At 35.6% G+C, this 26073-nt stretch overlaps 1 protein-coding gene across 1 annotated transcript; it reads left to right on the top strand.

Moving 5' to 3' along the window:
• Nucleotides 1–2421: 2421 nt before the first annotated feature.
• On the top strand, nucleotides 2422–19579 carry LOC108965239 (adenylate kinase; the record flags this gene model as incomplete). The annotated part of the gene is given in 3 exon segments (XM_018927505.1): nucleotides 2422–2658; nucleotides 18996–19163; nucleotides 19230–19579. Coding segments are annotated over 3 exon segments (621 nt in total), but the record flags the coding sequence as incomplete, so codon positions are not given.
• Nucleotides 19580–26073: the final 6494 nt, after the last annotated feature.

Raw genomic sequence — 26073 nt, 5'->3', positions numbered from 1 at the left:
TATGGAAAAATGAGCAAAAACACTGATTTTTGGTCATTTTCAAAGGCCTCCCTACAGGTCCATAGGGGATCTAGGGGGTCGAGGGAGGGTTTATTAAAAAGTTCGATCCTTCCTCTTTCCAATAAGGGGTCGGGAGTGGGGATAGCCCGACCCTGTTTTTCTCCATAAACGATATTTAACCGGCGCGATACTAAATATTCCCCACTTAAACTTCACTAATTTGTTTCTAACCATTTATTTATTTTTTTTTTAAATAGTGCAAAAAACTTTTATAAAACGTTTAACTTTTATTCAATCATTTTTGCTCACAATAAGAAAAGGTTGCATTCTAACAAATAATCAGTGTTACCTTACGTTCATATTTTACAGAAGAACCAAAAGAAATAAAGAAAACAAATAATACCCCAATGACAGAAAATAGAACTCCTTTTGGCTTTGGCGGCCTTCGGCCGCGCTTCTAAAAAATACCCCGGTCGTCGATTTCGTGGTTAAAATGGGTATGTAGGGATAGAAGAGGTCTTCCATTATCGAGAAAATATATTCATATATTATAGTTGTTAGTGTAACCATTTTCTTATATTAATAAATAGATTTCAACGAAAGTGAAATATGTAATTTAAGTTATTTTTATAATATCACATTTAGAAGCTTGTGACTGTATCAGTACAGAGTCGCACCTTCAATGTTTTTTTCAATAAAAGTTAATATTAGTAACATATGGCATTATTAGTATTTTGGGGAATGTTCGCTTTAGTATCCCTTTTTGAAGAGGTTTTGCGCAAAGGGGGAGGGGGCGGGGGCTTGCTACCCCCTCATTTGAAAGGTAATGAATGGAGCTTTTGAATAATAGCACCCTTCCCCCCTAGGACCACTGGGGGCTCTAGGGCAGCATCCTGAAAATGGTGTAAAATCGTAGTTTTTCCACACAATTTTCACTAATTATTATAAAATTTATGTATTTTTACACATAGGGTGACTCTATGATTATTATTTTTATTATTTCAATGAATTAAAGTGGAAATCCACTTTATTTAAATAATAAAAACACTGAATATTTAAAATTGTTAATTGTGTTGGAAATAATGCATACAAGTAGTTGAAGTACCAAGATAACCCAACCAACCATTTGTACAAGACCCCCTAAATAATAAAATTGGGAATATCATCATCTTTGAAAAAAATTAGATATTATTTTATATAATACTGTTTTCAAAGAAAATTTCAAAGCTCCCTGAAAAATCGCGCGAATTTTTATTCCAAATTTTGAATATATTTTCATCATAATATACTACATTGAAACAAGCGCCGAAAATTGTCTTTATATGGACGTAATATATTGCCCACTTTTCAGAGAGCGAAACGAGTCCTATGTAAAGTAATCCAAATGTATAAAAGACCTACCATTTTGATTCGTTGGGTTGTTACTGTCTTCTTTTTGTGCTTATTTTCTTCGTCGTTTGACAGTTCATATTCAAAATTTTGCTTACATTTCAAGGAACAGTATAACACGTAATTGATAGCTGTTTTATTTATTAAATTGTACATAAAATTGTAACTTAAAATTCATAATTTATCATTAATTCAATTAAATATATTTCAAAGAATGTGTGTGTGTTAATTTGGTTAAATTTTTTGCAAGCAGTGCAACAAAAACTTCAAAAGAAGGGAGCCATTGTTTGAGCGAAATGTTTGAGAGAAAATATGCGTTTTTTACTTACTTATATCTAAAAAACAAATTAACATTTAACAATAAATTTACATTTAAACCAAAGTTTAATTCATTGGCTATCCGTGCTATGTATATAAATTTAAAAAAATCCGTGCACGCATTTAAGAGGAATAAGCAGTGAAAAGGAGATACTAAAACGAACCCAACCCAGTATTTTGTTTGACCACCCATTAAAACTCCTCATTAAAAAATCTATAAACGGTTTATTTTTCATTTTTACAACATTTGTTCAAAATAGATCCGTCTTTAAAACTAAACTAAAGCGGTGTTTTTTTGAATAAGCTCGAATCTTAAATAATTAATATATGTATGTACCTATTAAAGTTAATTGAAGGACATGTTTTGATCGTCTAACTTAGTAACCCGGATAAAATATTTAGACAGATTTTCTGAGGATATTAAATTTAAAAGTGAAATAAGCATTGAACACGAATGATTCTTTCATAGGAAAATACATATATTCTATTTTTTTCTCTTCTATATAGTATATTTTAAAGGTTATTGAAAGCATATTTGCACTTTTTAAGAATTTTAGAATTAATTTACTAAACCAATATGTTATTTTAATAACCACAGAAATTTGGTGATACTAAAAAATGAATAATGTGAATAACTGAAAGGTTTTCCATGTCCATAAATCTTAAAAGTTTTCGTTGTCAGCTAACTTAATACACAATATTTTAATTTTGTAGGCTCCAATACTAAAAGAAAAGTTTTGTGTATGCCATTTGTCAACTGGCGATATGCTTCGAGCTGAAATATCTTCGGGGTCCAAATTAGGAACAGAATTAAAAAAGGTAATGGATGAGGGGAAGCTAGTTTCCGATGATCTAGTTGTGGATATGATTGACAGCAATTTAGATAAGCCAGAGTGTCGAAATGGCTTTCTCTTGGACGGTTTTCCCCGTACCGTTACTCAAGCGCAAAAGGTAAGATTACGATTAAATTAGCATTAACGATTTCGTTATTACTTACAAGCAATATCTTTTCCTTTACTGACATAAAAAAGCTTAAGGGGTTAGGGGTAGTCAGAGGCACGAAAAAATAAGAATTTTTTTTATTGCTATTACATCGTGTTATGTGTTATTTTACAAAAGTAGTAATATGGCATTATTATAGAATGTGTTGACTTGAAGTCACGAAGATTTAAAAAAAAAAAAAAAAATTAATTTCCAAAGTCAGAGTTGTTTGTGTTGATCCAGTTCCAAAAATAGGTACTTGCGGTGACAACCATAAGTCCTTGGACATTTATCTAAAATCAGCCGGACAAAAAAAGTTAGTTTTATAAGTATATAATTCTGGGCTTGGTCGAAGAATTTTGTTTTTTCGAAAACTCACAAAATGGCGGCCTCAGGAAATTTTTGCCTAAATATTTGCGAAGAAATCAACAGTTAATTGGTCTTAAAAACTCGAAATTAAAAAAAACCTTCGATCAGGCCCGAGTTTATTATGTATTCTAAAAGCTGCATAAATTTCATTAAAATTAAAATCTGCTGAGCGGTTTTCGAGTTTAAAGAACATATTTTAGAGAAAAATGCGTTTAAAGTTTCACACTAGCGCTTTGAAGTGCCCGAGCTTTCTTTGTTATATGTTGAATAACTCAAAAACTAATGGTCGGATCAACGTGAAATTTTCAGAGAATATTTTTAAGATGTTACACTTAAAGGAAATGCACAAAAAACAAAAATTAATTTTTGGAAGCTCAGATTACCCCTAACCCCTTAAGCGGAGTTACAACAGCGCGCTAGAAGTTTCTTCTTTTTGCAATGTGGCGCCAATTGGAGATTCCAATTCCCACGATAGTCGGGTCTACGAAAACCGGAACGAACCCAGATTTTTATTCGGCCAAGGACTTTCAACTCGGCAGAATTCTGCCGTTACAACAACAACAACGGGAATAATGAGTTTTTTACAGAGTTTTGTTTTTGTTCGTGGATAGAGGACTTTACTTCTCAATTGCCTACTTAGTCCGAGGTGCTACTTGTTGACAAGAGTTACTCTTGTGTTTATACTGATTCCAAGATGAACAAAATTATCTACGACTTCGAAGTTATGACTGTCAACAGTGACATGGAAGCCTACTTGCGAGTGCGACGACTGTTTGTTTGATGATAACTGCGCGATTTTTGAGGCCAATGATATCAATATCATCCGCGAACGCCAGCAGCTTTACACTCTTATACTTGCGATTTTCACATCTTGGCGAGGGCAGATCTCTCCAAGCGCTCTTAGAAAGCATCCTTAGTCACATTGTCCTTCTCTTCTGTCGGGGTGGAGGCGCAAATCAGCGATATGTTGAAGAATTTCGCTTTGATGCGGATTGTGGCTAGCCGTGCATTCACCGGGGTGAATGTCAGTACTCGGCGAAGGAGTCTCTCTCTCACCACGAATCCCACACCGAATTTGGTCTCCTTTATATGGCCACTGTAGTAAGTACCACAAATACCTACTCGTCTCAATCTTGGACGGTGGTTATGTCAGCCTTTATTTTCGGGAGGACATCAACCAGCTAGGCAGCGGCACCTTCCCAATTAAGGGACAGAATATTCCAGGTGCATGCCCTCAAATCGTAATCTTTAATGTGTTGTCCGTGGTCTCTCTTCAACCTGAAAGTCCGCAGAGAGTATATCTGTAAACGCCATACCATAGTAATATGCGGGTGGTGTAATTCAGACTTTGCTCATTTATCGTGCAGAATACCTACCAAAATACGATCATTTAACAGGCAGAATGCCAAGTGGTGGACATTGAAGTCGCCTAATACCGAACGGGGTACACCTTAAAACAGCAATCCTATATTTGGGTAATATTCAGTTGTGCAATTTGGAACTGAGTTAGAGCTACATTCCTTCATAGGATATTAATGGGTTAAAGAATGCTACGTCAACAATTTTCTCATTCCTTTACAATGATTTTATTTTTAATGTGTTATGATTTATTTTAGAAATATTTCTTAAACATTAGGAGACGGTACGGCCGTTCATTTAGGTCGCCCTTTATATTTCTTACCCGTGTTTATCTTAACCCTGTAAAATTGGATGACATTTCTGGAACTTTTTTTTGCTAATATGAAACAAGTTGCCTAATGGCACGCTCGGTGATCGAATTATTTATACTTCTCTTTCCTCAGGCTGGGCCCTGTCGTCCGTATGGATGAACACACTACAGCTCTGAAAGTATTCGACGCAGTACCCGCTGGGAAAGGAGAGAAAAAAGAATGCATCCACACCGTTGGAGAGATCAGGTGGAGAAGTACCTGGCAGCTTTTGGTATAAGTGGCGTCAAATTGCTAAAAGAAGAAACGATTGATACACTATTTTTAACTCTATTTTAAACTATTTTTATTTTATAAGGAAGAATTCATAAGCTAAATACGTTTTTTCGCTGGCTTTACCGAATTCAAGAGCTTTTATACAACGCGCAGACATTTGTATCGATGTTTCAAGATAATTTTTTCATTGCTATGTACTATGTACCAAAGGTGATCTAGTCACCGATGCCCAGAGCATACTTAAATTATGGAGGGAACACTTCTGCAGCCTGCTGAATGTCAGTGAACGCACAACCCCAGGAGAAGGCGAAACCGATTCCCCAATCGATGACGATGGAGCAGACGTTTCATTGCCCGACCATGAAGATGTTCGAATAGCAATTACCCGTCTGAAGAACAACAAAGCGGCGGGGGCCGATGGATTGACGGACCAGCTGTTCAAACACGGCGGCGAAGAACGGATAAGGAGCATGCATCAACTTCTTTGTAAAATTGGTCAGACGAAAGCATGCTCAACTATTGGAATTTAAGTGTGCTACGCCCAGTCCTCAAAAAAGGAGACCCCTCAATCTGCGCCAACTACCGTGGGATAAGCCTCCCCAACATTGCATATAAGGTTCTATCGAGCGTATTGTGTGAAAGATTAAAGCGCACCGTCAACAAACTGTTTGGACCTTATCAGTGTGGCTTCAGACCTGGAAAATCAACAACCGACCAGATATGCACCATGCGCCAAATCTTGGAAAGACCCGTGAAAGGAGAATCGACACTCACCACCTCTTCGTCGATTTCAAAGCTGCTTTCGACAGCACGAAAAGGAGCTGCCTTTATGCCGCGATGTCTGAATTTGGTATCCCTTCAAAACTTATACGGCTGTGTAAGCTGACGTTGAGCAGCACCAAAAACTCCGGCAGAATCGGGAAGGACCTCTCCGAGCCGTTCGATACCTAACAGACAAGGCGATTCCTTATCTTGCGATTTTTCAACCTGCTTCTGGAGAAAATAGTTCGAGCTGCAGAACTAATAGAGAAGGTACCATCTTCTATAAGAGTGTACAGCTGCTGGCGTATGCCGATGCCACACCCGCGCCGTTAGTTTTGCTTTCTCCAGACTGGACAAGGAAGCAACCGAAATGTGTCTGGCAGTGAACGAGGGCAAGCTGCTACGGTGGCTAGGTCATGTTGTCCGTATGGACGAAAACACTCCAGCTCTGAAAGTATTCGACGTAGTACCAGCCGGGGGAAGCAGAGGAAGAGGAAGAGGTCTACTCCGTTGGAAGGACCAAGTGGAGAAGGATCTGGCTTCACTTGGAATATCTAATTGGCGCCACGTAGCGAAAAGAAGAAACGACTGGCGCGGTTGTTAACTCGGCTATAATCGCGTAAGCGGTGACTACGCCAATCAAGAAAAAGAAGAAGATGTACTATGTACCATTTGTTGAAACGATAGTTAACTTTTTACAGATCCTCACATATAAAGTACCTATTTCAACGAAAGTTTTACTAACATAAATTTAATTAAATGCATAGTTTCAATGATTTGTTTATCACCATTTCAATGTAGTGATGGTAGATAAATTAATGAGGTAATGCACCGCGACTTATAATCTATTGTTCCCTCTCCTATATCACATGTCCTCCCAGAGTTCCAGCAGACTGAATAGTTCCAGGAGTTTGCCGGACGCTACTTCCTGCTGATGTAAATGTAATCCAGGGCCTTAAGCCTTTTCCACAGATTGCTGTACAATACAGGATTAGGTGTGCTGGTGTTTCCTGTTCCAGGTCGCAGAACCGGTAGTTGGCACAGGAGACCGTGCCCATGTTGGACAGGTGTTTCCTCAGCTTGCTGTGCCCTGTGTAGATCGCGACGAGGAGACGGAATTTGTCACGGGGGAGGTGAATTAGTTCTTTGAACCTTGAAAGGTGGCACCCAAATTAGGTGCAACCGGTTGCGGAATCGCTTTTAGTGCCGCTTGACTATCGCTATATAGCTATGCGCTGGTTGCGATAGTTGCGGCGGAGGTTGACTTCAGCGTACTGACATATGGCAAAAACTTCAGCCTGGAAGATACTTAGGAAGCATCCCATTGGAATTGACAGCTTAGTACGCGGTTCCGCAATACCTGCCCCAATACCTTCCGGTGTCTTTGAACCATGAGTGTACCACTGAATGGTACTGTCTTCCAGCAGCCTTTCCAGCGTCGAATCGCTCCACTCCGTCTTGCTGCAGTAACTTTGAATTCTTTTTTTTTTCTCTCCATTTCAATGTTCTTTCTTGGGTTGGTTTTCAAAATATTTTTTCCCTTGTGAGGCATTGAACCAGTTATAATGCTAATCTGAATTTTGACCTTGCCATACGTAAATTTTCATTACGTTCTAATGTCTTTATTTGAGAGAGAATTGTGAGGAGTACATACATACATATATAATATATAAAAATGGATCTTGTTGCTCGCAGGCAACAGGATGTTACAGTTGCGCAATATGTCATTAGACACTTAAATGTTTACATTTTCATTTTAGTATATACCCATCCTGCTAATACATTTCTTATGCATTAATTTTATAAGGTATATACTATATTTCAATTATATTGTTTTTGACCATTGACGTGATGATACTTAATATCTATGTGCTTACTGCGCGCATGGTATTTCGAATATTTTGCAAAATATTGCGCACTTTGTTTGTCGCTAAATACCTTTGTTACATGACCATCGCTTCACCCCATCTCGTTCATGAGTTTGCGGATATACGCTGCTTCTTTAGCAGCCGTTGACAAAGCTATGTACTACGACGCCCTGGGTCTTCGATTCCCATGAGATCACTGTTCCTGCTGCAAGAAACCTCCAACCGCTGTGCGATTTTCGGTTTATGCAATCTCCAGCAAAATCAGCATCGACATAACATTCGAATTTTTTTCCAGTCCGTTGGTAGTGCAGACTCAGTTCAGCAGTGCACCGCAAAACTTCCTTGGCACCCATATGAGGATTGTTTGCATTACGTTGTGAAAGCTTCGTAACGGAGTGTAAAACATCTAGCCGGGTTGTATGGCTAGATACATCAGTGAACCTATCAGATTGATAGCTTGCCTGGTTCGCTCGAGGACACTCATCATTGTCATACTTAACATTGCAGTTACTCAGGCCATACTCGTTGAGTAGGTTTCCAATATACTGTTTGTTACAAACATTAACGTTGCCAGTTACTGCTTCTCTTTCTATTTCCATACCAATGAAATGCTTCAGCTCACGCCATCGACTTCATCCAATACGTTCGCTAATAACGCCTTAACTTTGTTGAGCGCTTTCATGTTACTACGAAGTGTGTACAATCACGGTTCACTAGCACATGACACTAGTCCAATGTTCAGCAACACCTCATTGAGTTTTGTGTTCCATTCACAACCACTTTGCTCCAGGCCGTAAAAAGATTTCTTAAGCTTGAGCACACTCGCAGCATTTTCTTGGTCTGCAAATCCCTCTGGTTGTCTCATGTACATCACATCTCGCAGTTCACTGTTGAGATAAGCACACATAAATTTGATGCATATACATACATTTCTTAACTGCTATAGCAATTATAAGACGTATTGTTGGATACCGTGTCACAGGAGAGAACGCTTCAGTGTAGTTGACACCGCATCTTTGGTCACTAGACGAGACTTAAAATGAGCGATGTTGCCATGCTTGTCACGCTTTACCGCAAACACCCATTTACAACCGATCGCCTTTTCGTCCCTCGGAAGATCGACCAACGTTTTATAGACATCCTTCTTCTGCATCGATGCCTTCCACTGACTGACATGATCAGAACTTAAGGCCAAAGTTACTGTTTCTGGTACTGCCACATCATCAGTTGTCATAATATTCAAAATGTTAGTTGGTGTTGTGGAATACAAGACAGAATTGCTTAGCTGTCAGAATTGCAAACCAATTCTGATTTGGTGTCACCAAATTTTCGTATTTTCAAACATACGCAAAACCAATATTCGAACCAGCTGTTCACTAATGTGACAAAACTTGCAAATGAATACATTTGGAATACAATTGGAATATTATATTAAAGTTTTTAATAAGTTCCACATTAAAGGAAGGTTTTAAGAGATAACATTTATCGAATGAATAAAACGCATTTGAGTGTTAAATTACGATTATTACGTTTTGTAAATCTTTTTTAAGGGGGAAGCCTGCTTTAGAAGTTGTAAATAATTGAATTTTTCTTTGCTTAAATTTCTTTAAAAATTATCTTAGAATATTACCCCAAAGTTATGGATGGGAACTCGAAATATTGTCGAAGTTAGAAGGGAAATTGTGACCGAACGTCTAGCAGATATATATATGAGTGCTTGGGCAGAAAGCGAAAACTTTGACACGCGATTTCTCGGTTTTTCAGTTTTACGATTTTTTCTTAATTGGCGGGCAGGATAAACAAAAACTAAACCTCATATGAAATTAGGACAAAGTTTATTATATTTGACATTAAATTATCTTGTATTTAAACTGAAATATACTAAGAAAAGTTAAATTTGAACGCACATATTTTTAAACAACATAAAGTAACATTTTTTTTTAAGTCAAACACCACATTTTTAAAATTTTTAGAAATTTCCGATTTTTAGACTTTTTTTTTTTTTGCAATTTTCCTTGTTTAACTTGAACGTTTTCAATAAATATGAATAGTTTTAAATTTTTTGTTTTCCATAGAAATTGCGTCCTGCATAATGCCCGCCGTTCGACAAATGCACCCATATCAAAGAATTCGTATCCAAAAAATTTTCGGGTGATGTTAAAATATATACATATATAAAATATATATGTGCTGCAAATCGCGAGATGCACCGGGCACTTGCTTCTATAAGGCAGAATATCAAAGAATTCGTATCAAAAAAATTTTCGGGTGATGTTAAAATATATACAGGCATGTGCTGCAAATCGTTTCCGCATGAAAGTGTCACACAAACACGTATTTGTCGTATTGTTTCGGTGGCAGTTTCATGCGAAAACGATTTGCAGCACATGCCCGATAACTATAAATCCTAGACATTTCGCTTTAATCAACTATTTCTTTCCCCCCAAAACAAAGCAGGTTCCCCCTTAAATATCCGCATTTTTCCAAAACTCTATAATTAAGACTTTTCGTGTTTTATACTTATGTTTTGTCCTATAGAAATACATCAATTCGTAACAATAAAATAACTTGATTTCTTAACTTACATTTCAAATCTGTGTGCGACTATCTTCTTGATTTGTTTCTGACAGCAAAACCGATAAAATTGGTTTCCGTGACACCCAAAACCGATACAAATTCCGTATCGAATATCAAACCAATAATGTCTGAATTCATGACACCTACTGCCTTTTTTGATAAGTTTCAATTCTGATTCCGATTACTATCAGATTCCATAAAACTGGATTTCCTGTACGGATCAGCTTTGGTCGCCCAGGATCCATATTGATATTTGACTCCTCCTCATTGTCTTCTTCAGACAAAACTCCATCAGGCGCATCACAGTCGGCATCACCGTTTCCCATATTTTCTTCTTCTATAACACATGCCGACTCTGATTGCATATTGACCAGCGGCATTTCGCACATAGTCAATATGCTTTAAACTGTCATCTGCAAAGAATACGTAACATGCTACTGTTACCTTTTCTGTACTCGGATCGTATAAACGGTATGCCTTTGCTGACTCTGAGTAGCCAACTTTCACACGCGCCTCGCCATTTGGGAGAAATTTCCTGATATGCTTCTTGTCCAAAACTATAGACTTGATCCCGAATGGCTTACCGTTGGCTTTTTGCCAGTCCCTGACTCGAATGGTGCAATGTCCTTTAAGGCAGATGTTTCCGAACGGTTCCAGATGTATGGAACCGTGTTAATAGCTTCTGCCCAGAAGCCCTCATTCATACCAGCATGTAGAATCGTACTGCGCGAAATCTCCACCAATATTCTGTTCGCGCGCTCAGCTACACCATTTTGTTGAAGTGTGTATGGTACAGTAAGCTGCCTTTAAATACAACTTCTTGTCAAGAGTTGTTCAAACGCGCCACTCAAATACTCACGTGCGTTGTCGCTTCTCAGACACAATTTTTTTTTTTTTTACAGAAGCTTACATATGTGTATCGCGATTTATAGTTAATGAATGTTACAAAATATCGTGCTCCTCTTTGTGAGGATTTATTCATTGGTCGACAAATGTCTGTATGCACCAGATCCAGCACGTCTTTGCTGTTTCCAAACCATGGATCAGATTCTTTGTAATCATTTTGTTCAGACTACCAAAGTTTAAATGTGAAACCTACCTTCATATATAAGACAAATTGCACCAAAACACTTATTGTCGTTTGTCTCTAATAAAAACAAATCTTGCTGCTCTTTAGCCATTAAGATCACTTCACCATCTTGATTTTGGATGCTCACACTTTCGTGTTCAAACTCGATACTGAACCCCTTCTGTGTTACCAAGTCAATCGTACTTTCACGCCAAGTGTTCAATTCAATGGCAATGTACCGCGACCACTTGCAACAATATAATTCTTTCCAGCAAAAACAATTTTCTCAGTATGTCGTACGAGTTTTATAAAACTTGTTTTATCACAACATGTGTCGTTGCACCACTGTCCAAACACGAAACGTTTTTTGCAAAACTACCGTTAGAACATGCAAACACCGAGTACGATTTTTTCGATCTTTATCGTCTCTCTCATTTTCGTTGTCTTTGACGCTTTCGTTTTTTCGCTAACTTTTGTTTGGCAATTCTTTGAAATGTGTCCACGGCGACCACACGACCAGCAACTTACGTTTTTCCTTTTTTACTTTTTTACACTCTGTTTATTTTCGCTTCACGAAGAGTACATTATTTGCTCTCCTTGTTATTCGCTTTGTTCTTACGCCTTTCACTCTCTTCGAGCAATTTGATTTTTAACGCACTTAATGCCGGCAAAGAATCACATGATTCCATTGCTACCACGAAATTACAAACACTTTTCGAGCATTTCTGTATCTTGAACTTTAACAACGACATTGTTGCAATGAATGGTATGTATGGTATGTTATTAAATTATGGTTGTACAGATCTAGGAAAATGGTTTGTTTCATTCATGATTTGTGTCTGAACTTTTCCAATTTGTAAGATTAGGTTTTCCTTTGGTTTTATACAGAATTTTTGTATTACAAATATTGCTATAATAATGGCCGATAGATGAATTATTGCTATACGGTTCGAAGTCCTCTTCCTCTGTATTTATTTGGTCTAATAGTTTCCTATTTTTTATGTTGAGTGCGTGTCCAATGATAGTATTTGAAGAGGCTCCAATTCTATTGGGGTCATTTGGATGAGTGGTGCTCCAGGTTTTAGTATAGTTTTTTCTTTGTTGCTGAATTCTTTATTATTTATGGTTATGTTCTCATTCCAATAGTGCACGAGATATGTTCCTTTCCGATGATGGGTTATATTAATTTGTATTAGACTGCCGTTGAAGTTGTTAAGTAGGATTAAGCACTTGTCAATCTCTTCGATTTCTGGGATATGGTCTGCATTACTGAAATCACACAGCGATTCTTTGCTCTCAACTAATTTAGAGATATATTTTGATTCTCTTAAGTTAATGGTTGTATCTTTTTTAAAAATTTGTATACTGTTGAATATCTTACAGTTTTTTGGTACTTTTAACATAGAATTTTCGGACAAAAATATTTCATCTAATTCTATGTGAACTATTAGTTTATTTTTTACAACTTGTTTTATTAGTAGAATATGATAGTTGGTTGCTTCTAATTTTGGAATTTTTAGAATGTAAACTATAGCTGTTTTATTATGTAAGACTGATACTTCAGCGAACTCTAAGATTTCTTCGACTGAGTTTTTATATTATTATTTTTAAATATTTTGTGAACTTCTTGTAATTCTTTTTCGTTTAAAAGTAAAGTATTTATTATATTAGGGGTATTCGATTGCTCTTGCAAAACCCTTGCACGGTGCAAGAATTGCATATATTTCCTCTTGGTGCATTGGCACAACAACAAACACACGCAGAAAATGTATGTATATTTGCGTGCAATGTCACGCAAAAATATAATTGCAACCCTGTTTTAGCTGCCATTTTACATAAAGACATATTAGGTCGTTAAATTGTTGAGGAAGGTAAGTTTAAAATATATTTTATAATTTCTACTTAAATTATAAAGATTTGTTACAGTTTGTTTTTGTTAAAAATGTATGCAGAAGATGCGCCAATTCACAATAGCCATGTATAATAGTCATTCACAATAAATTGATCGAATCAGCCGTTCGTATATCACTAAATTTTGCAATGGGTGCTCTCGTGCCCTTGTATATTTCGGTATAGTATTTTTGCAATCTGCAATCTTGCAAGCGCAAGCGAATACCCCTGTTTTGTTTTGCCCATTAAGTTGCATATTTGACATTTATTATTTCTTCTTTTATTAGTCTTACTCTATTTTGTCAAATTGTCTTTCCTGATTTTCTTTTTTAATATATTTGAAATTGTAGTTATATCATTAATTCTATTCTGTAGTTGTTTATTTATAATGACCTGGTTGTTATTGTTTGTATGTATTAAGGCTATTGAGATTGTTTTGTATCATTAATAGATCATCATGATCTGGATCTCCTGCAACATATTATATTTCCAGGCTGATCCAATCCAATCTATGGATCCATTGGCGGTCTTGCAAAGTGAGTGTATTTAATGCAGTGAGTGATTGTACTATTTCGTGGGTTAGAGTATGGAAGAAATACCTTGTTTTTAGATCTTTAATGATATGTTCACGAATTTTTAGAAGTCCGATTTCTATTTGCTGAAAATCTATTAACTGGAGATTTGCCTTTGCCATAGGCAACCACAATAAGAGTAAAATTATCCTGGAACAGTGAATTATTGAAGGTTAGATACATATATTTTTTTTTATTAGAAAGGGGCATTTTTTTTTTTTTGTTACGGAATGTATTGAGTAATTGTACTCATAGACTGCTCTGTCCAATAATTCGTCAAATGTACGATGTACCTGTTTTGTTTTTAAGCATCTCATAATTTCTGAAATTTCCTCCAACTTGTCCGTTTACAGAGCTCTTGTAGGGCGGAGCTTTAAAAACATTTATATAATACCTACCTGATCTTTCATCATGGAAGTAATAGTTACAGAATTAAAAGACTTTTCGTTATCTACTATAACGTAGTTCGGTACTCCATAATAAAATAAAATGTCGTGCAAAGGTTTTTTATAACTTCTATTGATTATTCTTGCTTGTGCAAGTTTTGAAAATTTATCTATTGCTGTTAAGACTTTTTTCAGTTGAGAAGTATGTCTATGAGAAGTGTATGTCCAATAAGCTCAGGTATTGGGGCTTCTGTAATTATTGGATTTGGAGGATGTCTATCATAATTTTCTTCCTTGTAGCTCCTCTTTGTCTCGTTTTCGGAAAATAAAATTTCTTTGATAGTTGCAGTTTGTTTTCCTGAGCGTTCCTATGAGCCCTGGTGTGAATCTGTAAAATTATCTCATCCTGGTCTGTTTCTTTTGTTTTGTTTTCTACCCTCATTTGAGTAAATCTGATTTTAAAAGACCTAAAATGTTCTGTATACAGTCTTTGAGTCTGTCTCGTTATGTCTTCTGTCGTGTAGATTCCTTTTATTACTGAAGGGTTTAAGTACTTTCTCAATATTTTCGCTAGATCATCATCAGAATATGTTGATTGAAACACAATGTCTCTATAGAATGTAGGAAATGGAATGGTAAACTTGTAGTCAGGAGGATGTTCTTTGTAAATAAAAATTTGGGTTTTAAAAATGTTTATCGATACCTCAATGCTGGGAATAAGATTATGAGAAGAGCTTTGAGCACTGTGTTGGGTTTCTGTTATTGAATTAATTTCGTATTGTTTTGGTACTCGAGACAATGCATCGGCTAAAATATTTTCTTTTTTGGTTTATAGAGTAATTCCTTTTTGTACTCATCCAGGTAAGACTTCCATCTTTTGATCGCTATTCCACCTTTCCAATTACAATCATGTGTAAGTGGTTCGTGGTCTGTATACATTTTTACTTTGGAACCACCATAAAGATATCCTTTATTTTTGTAATGAGTTTCTTCATCTTTGCTAAAGTCAATAATATCGTCAATGTCTAAAAAGCTAAGAAAAATAGAATCGGATCGCTGTTCTTGGTCACTATTTTCAATAACCGGTATAGTCGCTAAGTGTTTCATCGTAATCTGCTTGTTCTTCTGGTTCTGAGATAGTTTGCTGATAATAAGCCATAGTTAGTACTGGTTTTTTTGTACCTCTTTGTTGGTAAGTGTCTGTCTGAATATTAAAATTCCATTGGTCTATTGGGTTGATTTCAAAATATGTTTTGTTGTCCTCTATTTGACGCATGATTGGTACGGTATGCTTGATTTTCTATCTTCAAACATAAATGCAATGCAGTTGGTAAATCAGCAGGCTCCTTCAGGCCGAGAAGATGTGAAAGGTCTCCACGTAATCCGCTAATAAAGGTATCAAGAGCCTTATCCCTGTACAGCTAGCTTGGTCATTAATTGTTCTGATTCCCTGCCTAATTCCATACAGCCTATATTATTAATGATCAACGATAAATGTTTATAGACCTCCTGATGGAATTCTTGAACAGACTTGTTAGAACCTTGTGCTATGGTGGTCATTTGGTACTCTAATGTACTCAAGTCTCTTTTGTCTGTATAGTGTAGCGTAAGGCATTTGGAGATGGCACTCCATTTTGAAGGTACGTTGTACGATTCCAACGCAGTATCTGCGTTACCAGTTATTTCATTGCGAATAGTATGCAAAATACCAAAGTACCAACTCTGTGTTCGTATGTTCTTAAAATTCTGTCTACACTTTTTTTTTCAGGAGCCAAACTCGGCTGGGTCAACGGAAAATTCTCTTAGACTTTTTACAATATCGGGCACTTTGTCTAATTCTCCTAAATTACCTAATTCTCTACATTAGTAAAATCAAATGTTTCATTTTGAGTCTGTTGTAACAAAATTTTTAATTGTTCATACAAAACTTGCCGAATGGCATTTGTTAAGTCGTCATATTGTTTTTTACTATTGTTTTGAAATGTCACTTGTCTTTGTATCTGTGTTTGTCGTTGGTTGGGATTTTCTATTATATATTAATTATTGGATGTCTAATTAAATTAGATTAGCCATCCGTTTTTCAAAATTTCATTTTATATTATTTACTTAATTGGAGTATTTTTACTACCATAAGTTTATTTCTGATTCACCTTAATCAATAAATCAATAATTTCGATCATAATTTTTAGTTTTCACCCTTTTTTCCTGGAGGGTCCTTTGGAGAGGAATCGCAGAATTGGGTTAAGTTATATTACTTTTGCATACAAAACTTCGTTAACTTAATTTTTTTCAAAAGTAGGAGTTATTATTTAATTATCGCTTTACGCCCTTTTTAGAAATATGTTATTTATGATTTTAATTGCTGCAAAATACAATTCGATTTTTTTCAATAATTTTTACTTTACTTAATTATATAATTTAATATTTTATATAGAATTTAAAAATTTCCAGATAATATTCACTTTAGAATTTTAATTTTTTATAAATTTTAAATTGTCACACTTAATTTTCACCTAACTAACTTACATGCTATTTTTTGGTGTGGCAGCCCTTCTTGGTAGTCCGGATCTCTCCCGTTGGTTCGTCTTGTCCCTACTAGGGATCCTGCAACTTACTCTGGAGTACAGGTTGTCCTGCGGGCTTGCCTTACAAGACTTGCACGCCACCGAACCAACGAAGTTCAACTTTTAAGTTTTCCAGCTTCGTTTGCCCTGCTCGGGCGCAAGTTAAGTTTTACTTTATTGAGTTAAGAAATGTAACTGAACATAGTATCTTAAAAATACCCTATACAAGCTGTGGTTCAACGGCAGCGGCGTCGGCGTTCTTAAAGTCAGGTTCCCCTAAAAAACGTAATTTTTTTTCAAACATTTTATTTTTATTACAAAACATGTTGGGTAATCAATTTTTTTTTTTACATATGAAAGTACATAAGTATATTAAATTACTTGAAACATTTTATTTTTTATTTATTTTTTTTTCAAAATGGCGGTCCTGAAAATGGCTACTGAAACTCATCCGATTCGTAGATGGATGACATGATTTCATGGAAAGAAGAAAAGAATTATCTAAAAGCAAAAAACAGAACTGTTTCATGTTCTGTATCGAATTAGCTATGGCCTCAAGCAGAATGAAATATTTTCAATATGCATTTTTTTAACCCTTTTTTTCACTTTTAATTGTTTATAACTTTTTTAAATAATAATGAATATTTCTGGTTCTGCTTGAGGCCATAGCCAGACATCTAAAGACTAATATGCCGTTTGGTTCATATCGATAAGCGCAATACTTTTGAAATGAGAGTGTCATCCATGCGAAAAAACGTGGTTCGGAGAAAAATCAATTTAAACCAAAGGCAGCATTAGCTACCGAGGGCGTTCGAGCGGCTGTATTCCTCCGCTCCTCACTCTTTTATACCTGCTTCTCGGTCTTGCTGACCTTCCGGACTAATTCTATGCCATTTCTACGAGTATACAGTAGCAATTTATGAAATTTTTTTTTTTCGATTTTTTCAAAATTGTTGGGAGAACCTGGCCTTAATGGGAGAGTTTAGCGGATGTTGAATGGCCAGCAGAATTTACAATATATTGAAGTGGATGATTGTTTATTTTCATTAGCAATAATGTCGATCGATTCTGGGAGTTGCAGCGAATGTTTGTTTTAACAAATTTCTGTGTGCTGTTGAACTTTAACAACGATTAATTAACTTGTATGAGCACGCTTTTCATCGGTACGACCCACGTGCTGTAGTTGGTGTCATACAGCTTCTCAATCGAATGCATAACGGAATTCATGTTGCCTTCTAACGCGAAATTTCACTTAGTTATTAGTTGTTTCCACAATTCTAATTTATAGTTTTCTATTTTTATTGAATTTTACAAACTAATTAATCAGCCGCTTCCAAGTACAGTAATCAAATTTTAGTCTACATTATTTTTTTCGCCTCTTATTGGTACAGTTTATTTCAGACTGACGCTCTGAACACATAGAAAGCGACTCGACATGGCAGCACGGCAGTGAACTGTTAATGGCGTCGTGAATCCTACTACATGAACATTTGTAAAAAAGCAGCGACAAAACAATGACCGGATGCATACAAAACAACATGTTGTCCATTTTCATGTACTCAATTTAGATGTTGCAATACTAATACCTTTCACTTCAATGAAGCTGTAATATTTTGTTCAAAGAGAAATTTTTTTTGCAAACAATAAGTAAATGGAACTCTATGGAGCTCAATGCTTTCGTTTAGCGTATTGGTATCACCTTTTTCGAAGTAATTATCAGCAACAATACAGATTCCTGCTAAAATCATAATGCAATGATATTTTCAAGCAGTCCACCTTCTATTGACTTTTCTTTTTCCTCTTCATCAGTAAAAAAAAAATACCAATATCATCATATCAAATCTTTTTTGAAAATTACTCACCTACTTTTGATTAAAAACTAACAAAATTCAATTATAAGAGTGTTATGATGTCAACATATTTTTTTGTTAATTGTTTAAATTTATTTGAGAAATACTTCTAAAGTTCATGACAAAATTTTTTGCGAAGCAACTGAAGTTCATTAAGAAAAATTTCGCTGGTTTTATTTGCTTCAAGCGACCATTATGAAATAACAAATAAAAAACAGTTAATAGAATGAAATTGCTCATAGCCAACGTTGGGGTAGAAAGTGTTATTGAAATGAATGTGTAATTTATCCGATTTATTCCGAAAAATATGTTCACACTTGGCGTAGCCCTATCTATGTATATTACTTAACGATACTCGTTATCATAATTGCTTTTTTAGCATAAATATCGGTTAAATTGCGAAATATCTCAAGACAATTAATTGCGAACTATTGCCACTATTTGATACACGTTTTAGCTTGATGACCTACTTGCCAAGAGAAATACAAATCTCGATGCCGTAGTCGAATTCTCTATAGATGATAGTTTGCTAGTACGAAGAATAACGGGACGATTAATTCACCCTTCCAGTGGCCGATCATATCATGAAGAATTCGCTCCACCGAAAAACAAAATGCGTGACGATGTAAGTTCTTTAAGTTCTTAATGAAATAAAATTAAATTAATTATAATAAAATTACGTTTAACTTAGGTAACTGGTGAACCTCTAGTACGACGCAGTGACGATAATGCAGAAGCCTTAAAAAAACGATTGGAAGCATATCATAAGCAAACCAAACCATTGGTTAATTACTACGCAGTAAGAGGCCTACATTTTAAAATTGATGCAGCACAAAAGGCCAACGATGTGTTTTCACGCATTGACAACATATTCACAAATCAACGTAGATCAAGAGAGACTTTATGAAATGAGTTAACAAAGTCTAACAAATCCAAAATAACCATTTTTGTAATCACGTTAGCTATAAGTAAATGTAAATGTACAAAGGTGTAAATTAAAAAATAAAGCTCTTAAAACAGGTTTTGCTTAAACGAAGGTAATCAAATTTTCTTTAAGTATATTGTTGATTTTGAAAACGTCACTTCCAATGTCTATCCCGATTTCCGAATTGATGCATTATAGCCCTAAAAGACTACAGCGTTAATTTTCATTAACGGGCTTAATTTACATTTACTCGCGCATTTGACCCATGTTAATGCAAATTTGTAATGCACAAGATTTTCGTGCATTTGCCGGAATTTACCAAATTAAGCAGGCAACACTGGTCAAAAATTTCCAATTTTTGCTATATTTTTGACATATGTCGCTTGAAGTCTTCCGTCTCTTTTACGTTTACAGGATCATTAAACTAATTAAATTATGTGTAAGTAGCAAAAACAGATTCCAATATTTTTAGATGACACAAAATAAACAACGCATAGTTTGCTATACATTTTTCTTAATTTTTTCGCATATTTTTTCCGCATTACAATCAATTATTGCTCTTAATTTCACTCTATTATCTTTTAACGTAGTTAATAAAAAACGAGTTTTTTTCGTTAAATTTATATTGATTTTCCAAAAATACCAAAATTATTAATTAATAAGTTATCATATTCATTTTTATTTCCTTTTTTTTTTTAATAAATAAACAAATTTCACTATCAACTGTCTAAATAAATAAATAAACAAATTTCACTATCAGCTGTCTAAATGCACAAGTCTGCCACCACAAAATTTCAATTCCCCTTCAACTATGAAAGGGAGAAATATAAGAAAGTTAGAATTACTAGATAATACTGTTGCCGATAAAACTAGCAGTAAAATGTTGGTTCTTTGTAGAAGGCTAATAACCTTATCACAACTGGTATGTGCGGTTATTCTTGCTCAAACCTCATAAGAAAACGCACTATAAACGCGCCACCGTGAGGTGAAAAGCACTTAGCTCTGAACTAGCCGTTTTATATATACACATAAAACAAAATAAGGAAATGGACAACTAAGAGAAGTAAGTAATTTTATAAATTTATTTAATTTGGTGGAAATTTATTTTTAGGAATTTTAAATTTGAAATACCAAATTCAAAAACCAATATGTTTTTCCCACAAACAGTCGTTAACTTACAACATACAAAATAGATTAATTTATATTTACATATAACTAGTAAATTATATTTTATTTCCAAAATGTTCAAAAAACAAAAAGTTGCCTTAGTACTTCCTGATTCCAATGCAACTTTTTGTTTTGATATCGGATTGTATCTTCCACCCCAACTCCGACCTTGAAATTTCGGAAATTCGTCGGAAAGTTATTTGTCACGTCATTTGCTACCGAAATGGTACATGTGATCATGGCCGTAGGACGAACCGTTCGGCGAATGCTATCACTCACATTCATTCACCTACGCCAAAGGACACGTTCGGATAGGTGTCCACACAAATATTTTTTCATCCAGTTCCTTCACTCTTGTCAGCGATTTCGCCAAGTTCTATCACTTACGTTTATTTCCCTGCGCCATACGACACGTTCGGACTGGTCTCCACATAAATATTTTTTCATCGAGCTCTTTCACTCTTGTTGATTTCGCTGAGTGCTATCACTTATATTCTCTCAACAGAACAGAACTCAAAATGTCTGTATCTAAATTTAAATTTAGACAGAAATGTCCTGTGTTTGGCATATATCCGTATAAGCTCTCTGAGTCCCAGTTACCTACTTACCAGGATGTTCTTTTGTGTTATCAGTTTGAAAGATTTCGTATAGGGCGACTCCGAGGCGACAACTATGAACCTAGGAGTAAAGAGGTTACAGTTTGCAAAATAGGTTGAAAATACTTTCAAAAAGTCACCTATTCCGATAGTTTCACACACCGAGTTGTACAAATGCTCACCACATACCAAGAAATTTCTGACTCTTAAACAAATGTTTTTAAGGAACCCAATAGTTTGAGCTCTAAAGGGGGCGACTTTATCTCTTCTGCCGGAAAATTATTTGACATCGGTGCTTGTAAATGCATTTATTTTTCTTCTCGAACTTGTCCAAAGGAAAGAAAAGTTCCTATCAATGAACAACCATTTCTCTTGGACCAGAGAACCAGAAGAATTGGTCGCATTGGAARTGTTGATCTACCTGAAACAAAAAAGATTACAAAGAAAAATGAACGTAAAGAAAAGCTTTCAAAACGTCATTCAACATCAACACTTACCAGAAAAATATCAGCTAGAACACGTGACCATTCAGATCAGCCAGACTCTCATACAGACGACAACAATGTAGGTGCGTCGCACATGGATTCTTCGAAAAACGATGCTGATGATGAATTTTCTCTTCCATCCTCTAAAACCAAAGAAAACACACTAGTATTAGAACACACTGCTTTAGCTGCCCAAAGATTTGGAGTAAGTGATAGAGCAGCGGCCTTGAATGTTTCATCTGCTTTTCTGGATGCCAAAAAAGCAGGTTTGATAACAGAGGATCAGAATACCTTCGTCACTGACAAATGTAAGATTAGTCGGGCAAAAAAAAAAAGTGTTGAAGTTAATCTCCAAAACACCGAAAGTATTGACTCTGTATATGAGCTGTATTTTGACGGGCGCAAAGACAATACACTTACACAAGTCAGCGAAGGTGAAAAGTACAACCGCGACACTGTCAAAGAGGAACATATTTCTCTTATAGCGGAACTTGGGTGTCATTACTTTGGCCACGTCACCTCTATTTCCGGGTCAGCTGAGGATGAGACGCAAGCTATATGGCAACATTTACAAGACAATTCAGTGGGTAGGCCATTACAGTGGGTTGTTTGTCTTCTACATTTCAACGAACTTCCATTTCGTGCTCTTTTCGAACACATAGATGGTGTTTCAAAGAGTCCAAATATATTCTCTCTCGACATAGGTAAACTGCTCCCTGATTGTGAGAAATTGCCTGTTGTCAAATTTGAAATTTTTCCATCCTGCCAATTATGGCAGCCAAGCTTATGTCTATAAATATCAGAAGCTGTTATTTCCGGTCAATGTTCCTCAGATTTAGCGTCGATGCATCCAGGTAACATGTACAAATCTCGCTGGCTCACCTGTGCAAATAGAATTCTAAGATTATACATTTCTACTGACAAACCAACAAAGGAAATAAAGATTTTGGTCAAGTACATACTTACAGTTTACTCACCTTTGTGGTTCTCTATGCTGCAATTCAAAGGTCGAGATACTTACCTGCTAAACTGCGCAAGGTTGTCGATTCATCCATTCAACAGAATGCTTTCTTTGCTCTTCCAGAAAACTTTCTCCTTAGTATGATGACTGACGAACGGATAGAASTCAGAAAGTTGGCCCTTGACCGTTTTCTGGCAGCCAGAGAAGCAGAGTCTGACACTGTAAATGGAAGAGTTAGATGTAATAAAGTGCCAAAGCTGAATTTCAAAGCTAATAATTATTACGATATGATTAACTGGAAGACTATTACCTTGACTGTTCCACCAGTTCTTTGTTCAGTTTCTAACGAAGAACTCATAAAAAGGGCTGTCGGGTGATACTGCAGAGGGATGGAAATTTAGTGAATTCCCCTCTCACACCGTGGCAGTCGAGAGAACCGTCAAACTGGTGACAGAGGCATCTTCTAAAGTTATTGGCCCCAATCTCGTGATCGTTTTATACGCTTTACACGGAAATCTAGGCAACAAGTGCCAAAGTTTAGTACAAAATCTGATTTTATCAATAAATATGACACAGATTCGGACTAAAACAAACCTGACATATGGTTGGTTGGTTGGGTTGGGCTTGGGAGGAACCCGAAGAGCAGCCACCTCCACGCGGTGAGTTCTGGGTGAACAATACAGGTTAGCTGAGAGCTGTCACAATTTTCACCTTGTGCTGTGGCGCGCCGCATTTTCGCTCGTATCTCGGGAACGGTTCGTCCTACGGCCATGATCACGTATACATTTTCGGTAGCAAATGACGTGACAAATAACTTTTGTTTTATACATTTTGCCATGAGATGCGTATTTCAGGCGCTAGGTGGACAATTTCACGATTTTAGGTGAATTTCCGAAATTTCAAGGCCGATCTCAAAACAAAAAGTGGCATTGGAATCAGTAAGTACTAAAGCAACTTTTCCGTACTATTAGAAATCCCGAATCGAAAAAAGTCCGGAATCGACCCACCCTAGTGGTTAGTGCATTTTATGCAGAAAGTTCCTCAAATTGCTGAAGGAATGCCACCTTTTGGATAGAACAGAAAGAGGTCTAGTGGGTCAGCTTTGCGAACGAGATAAATAGTTTTGGACCAACACAAAGGAGGGGCAATAAAATTAAAAGGAAGGTATTAATAGATTACCGGAATCCACATGAAATAGGGGAATAAACCTGCATTTACTTGTAGTTACATATGTATGTACGTACTTAATTTGCAGATTTGTATCAAATTACGCACTGAATAAAAACCCATTAGTTAAGGTATTAAATTACGTTTGTTATGTTTTGTAAAACCTCTTAAAATAGATCAAGCGAAATATTTCTAAATCCAACTTCGTTTAGCTAAACAATGAAAGAAAAAAAATATATTTTCACAATTATTTATTATTTTTTTCGAAGTAATGGTAGTTAGTTCAAAAGAAACATTAAATTTTAAAAGTTTTGTCATACAAATTTAAATAAACAGAACGATGTACGGTTTTTTATATTTAATAGAAAAATAAATTATTTAATGAGATGTATGACCTTCAATGTAAGTAATAACGTCTTCCAGGCCTCTGGGAATAGAGTTAATTATGTTGAGATTCCGCTTTTAACGAAAGTATTTAACAGGAAAAAGAACAGTTAAAGTGAAAGGATCATAGACTTGTTCGTTTTGTACATTTCTGGTTAGTATGCATGTTTGCTGTTACAGAGTCGCATTGAAAACGGACTTATTTTCAACAAATTAAATAATAGATAACAGTTTTTATTATTTGTCGCCCATTTTGCGACAGTGGCTCCTCTTAGATATTTTACTTATAGCCCTGACAGACGAGCAAAATTAATGCGCCTTAAGCAACACTAATGCGAATTGAAATTTTATGGTGACAGACAGCAGACTTGTGCATTTAGACAGCTGATAGTGAAATTTGTTTATTTATTAAAAAAAGTTAAATAAAAATGAATAGGATAAATTATTAATAGCAATTTTGGCATTTTTCGAAAATCAATATAAATTTAACGAAAAAATTCGTTTATTATTAACTACGTTAAAAGATAATATAGTGAAATTAAAAGCAATAATTGATTGTAATGCAGAAAAAGTGTGCGAAAAATTTTAGAATATCTAGAAATGGATATCAAACTGAGGGTTGTTTATTTTCTGCCGTCTAGAAATATCAAAATTGGTTTTGTTAATATACTTGCGTATAATTTAATTAGTAATTTATGATGCTGTAAACACAAAGGCGGCTGACTTCAAGCGACATCTGTTAAACATTAGCAAAAACTCACCATTTTGTGCAGTGTTGCCTACTCTAATTTGGTAAATTCAGCTAAATGCACGATGTTCTTGTGCATTACAAACTTGCATTAACATGGGTGAAATGCGCAACTAAATGTAAATTAAGCCCGCTAATTCGTGTTAGCGCTGCTGTTTCTCAGGGCTTTTAATCAAATTGCCTTGGCTGATAACAGACGAAACATTTTCCATTGGGTTTAGGTCTGAGCTATTTGCAGGTAAATCGAGAAATTTCATATTCTGAGACAACAAGAAATTAACGGTTTTTTTTTTTGGAATGTTGAATTGTTATACAGCAATTTAATGTAATATTCCGAGACCAATTCTGTTAAAGCAAAACGGACTTTTCCTTCAGTAAATTATCCCAGCCCTAACCATGATTAACCCGCCACCAAAATTCGTTCCTTACATATCTGTGCCATGTAAATTGAACTTTTTTCATCAGTGAACACGGGTGCGTCTGAGATGGCAATCATGAGGGCAGTGATGTGCTGAACGCACAGAGAGCGACAGACTTCAAGTGACATCTCTGAAATATTAATATACACACCTTCTTAAGGATACAGTTATTTAGACAGCTGCACGACTACACGACAGCAGACTCTCAGATATCGCTCTAGCTAATTTAAAAATATTTCTAAATTAAGCGACGACTATAGAGTGGATAGGAGAAAGGAAAGAATGCAATTAATATGTAAAATTAGTTAAAGCTCTCAAAAACCCGAGGTTATTTACAAAGATAAGCATAAAATAGGTCTATTATATCATTTGTAATAACAATTAAAAATTTAAAACAAATTTACTTATTTTTTGCATAAAAAATTTCACTTTGGACAAAATATTAAAATTTCATTGAAGTGAAAGGTATTAGAATGGCAACAACGACATTGTGTACATACTGTGGGCAGAGAACGTATATTTATAGAGAAGGTTCACGATGTCAAAAATTTAGGGATATTTCAATTTTGGGATATTTACCTTTTTCGATGAGTGCGTTTCACCACAGAAAATTATTAGCGCGTTTCACCACTTAACATCAGGGGCACGACAATAACAGAACTGAGTAGTTGTTAGAGCCAATG

This window comes from Bactrocera latifrons, unplaced genomic scaffold, assembly GCF_001853355.1.
Source record: "Bactrocera latifrons isolate USDA-ARS-PBARC rearing strain unplaced genomic scaffold, ASM185335v1 scaffold_1373, whole genome shotgun sequence".
Lineage (NCBI taxonomy): Eukaryota > Metazoa > Arthropoda > Insecta > Diptera > Tephritidae > Bactrocera > Bactrocera latifrons.
This window is presented reverse-complemented; position numbering and strand designations above follow the sequence as displayed.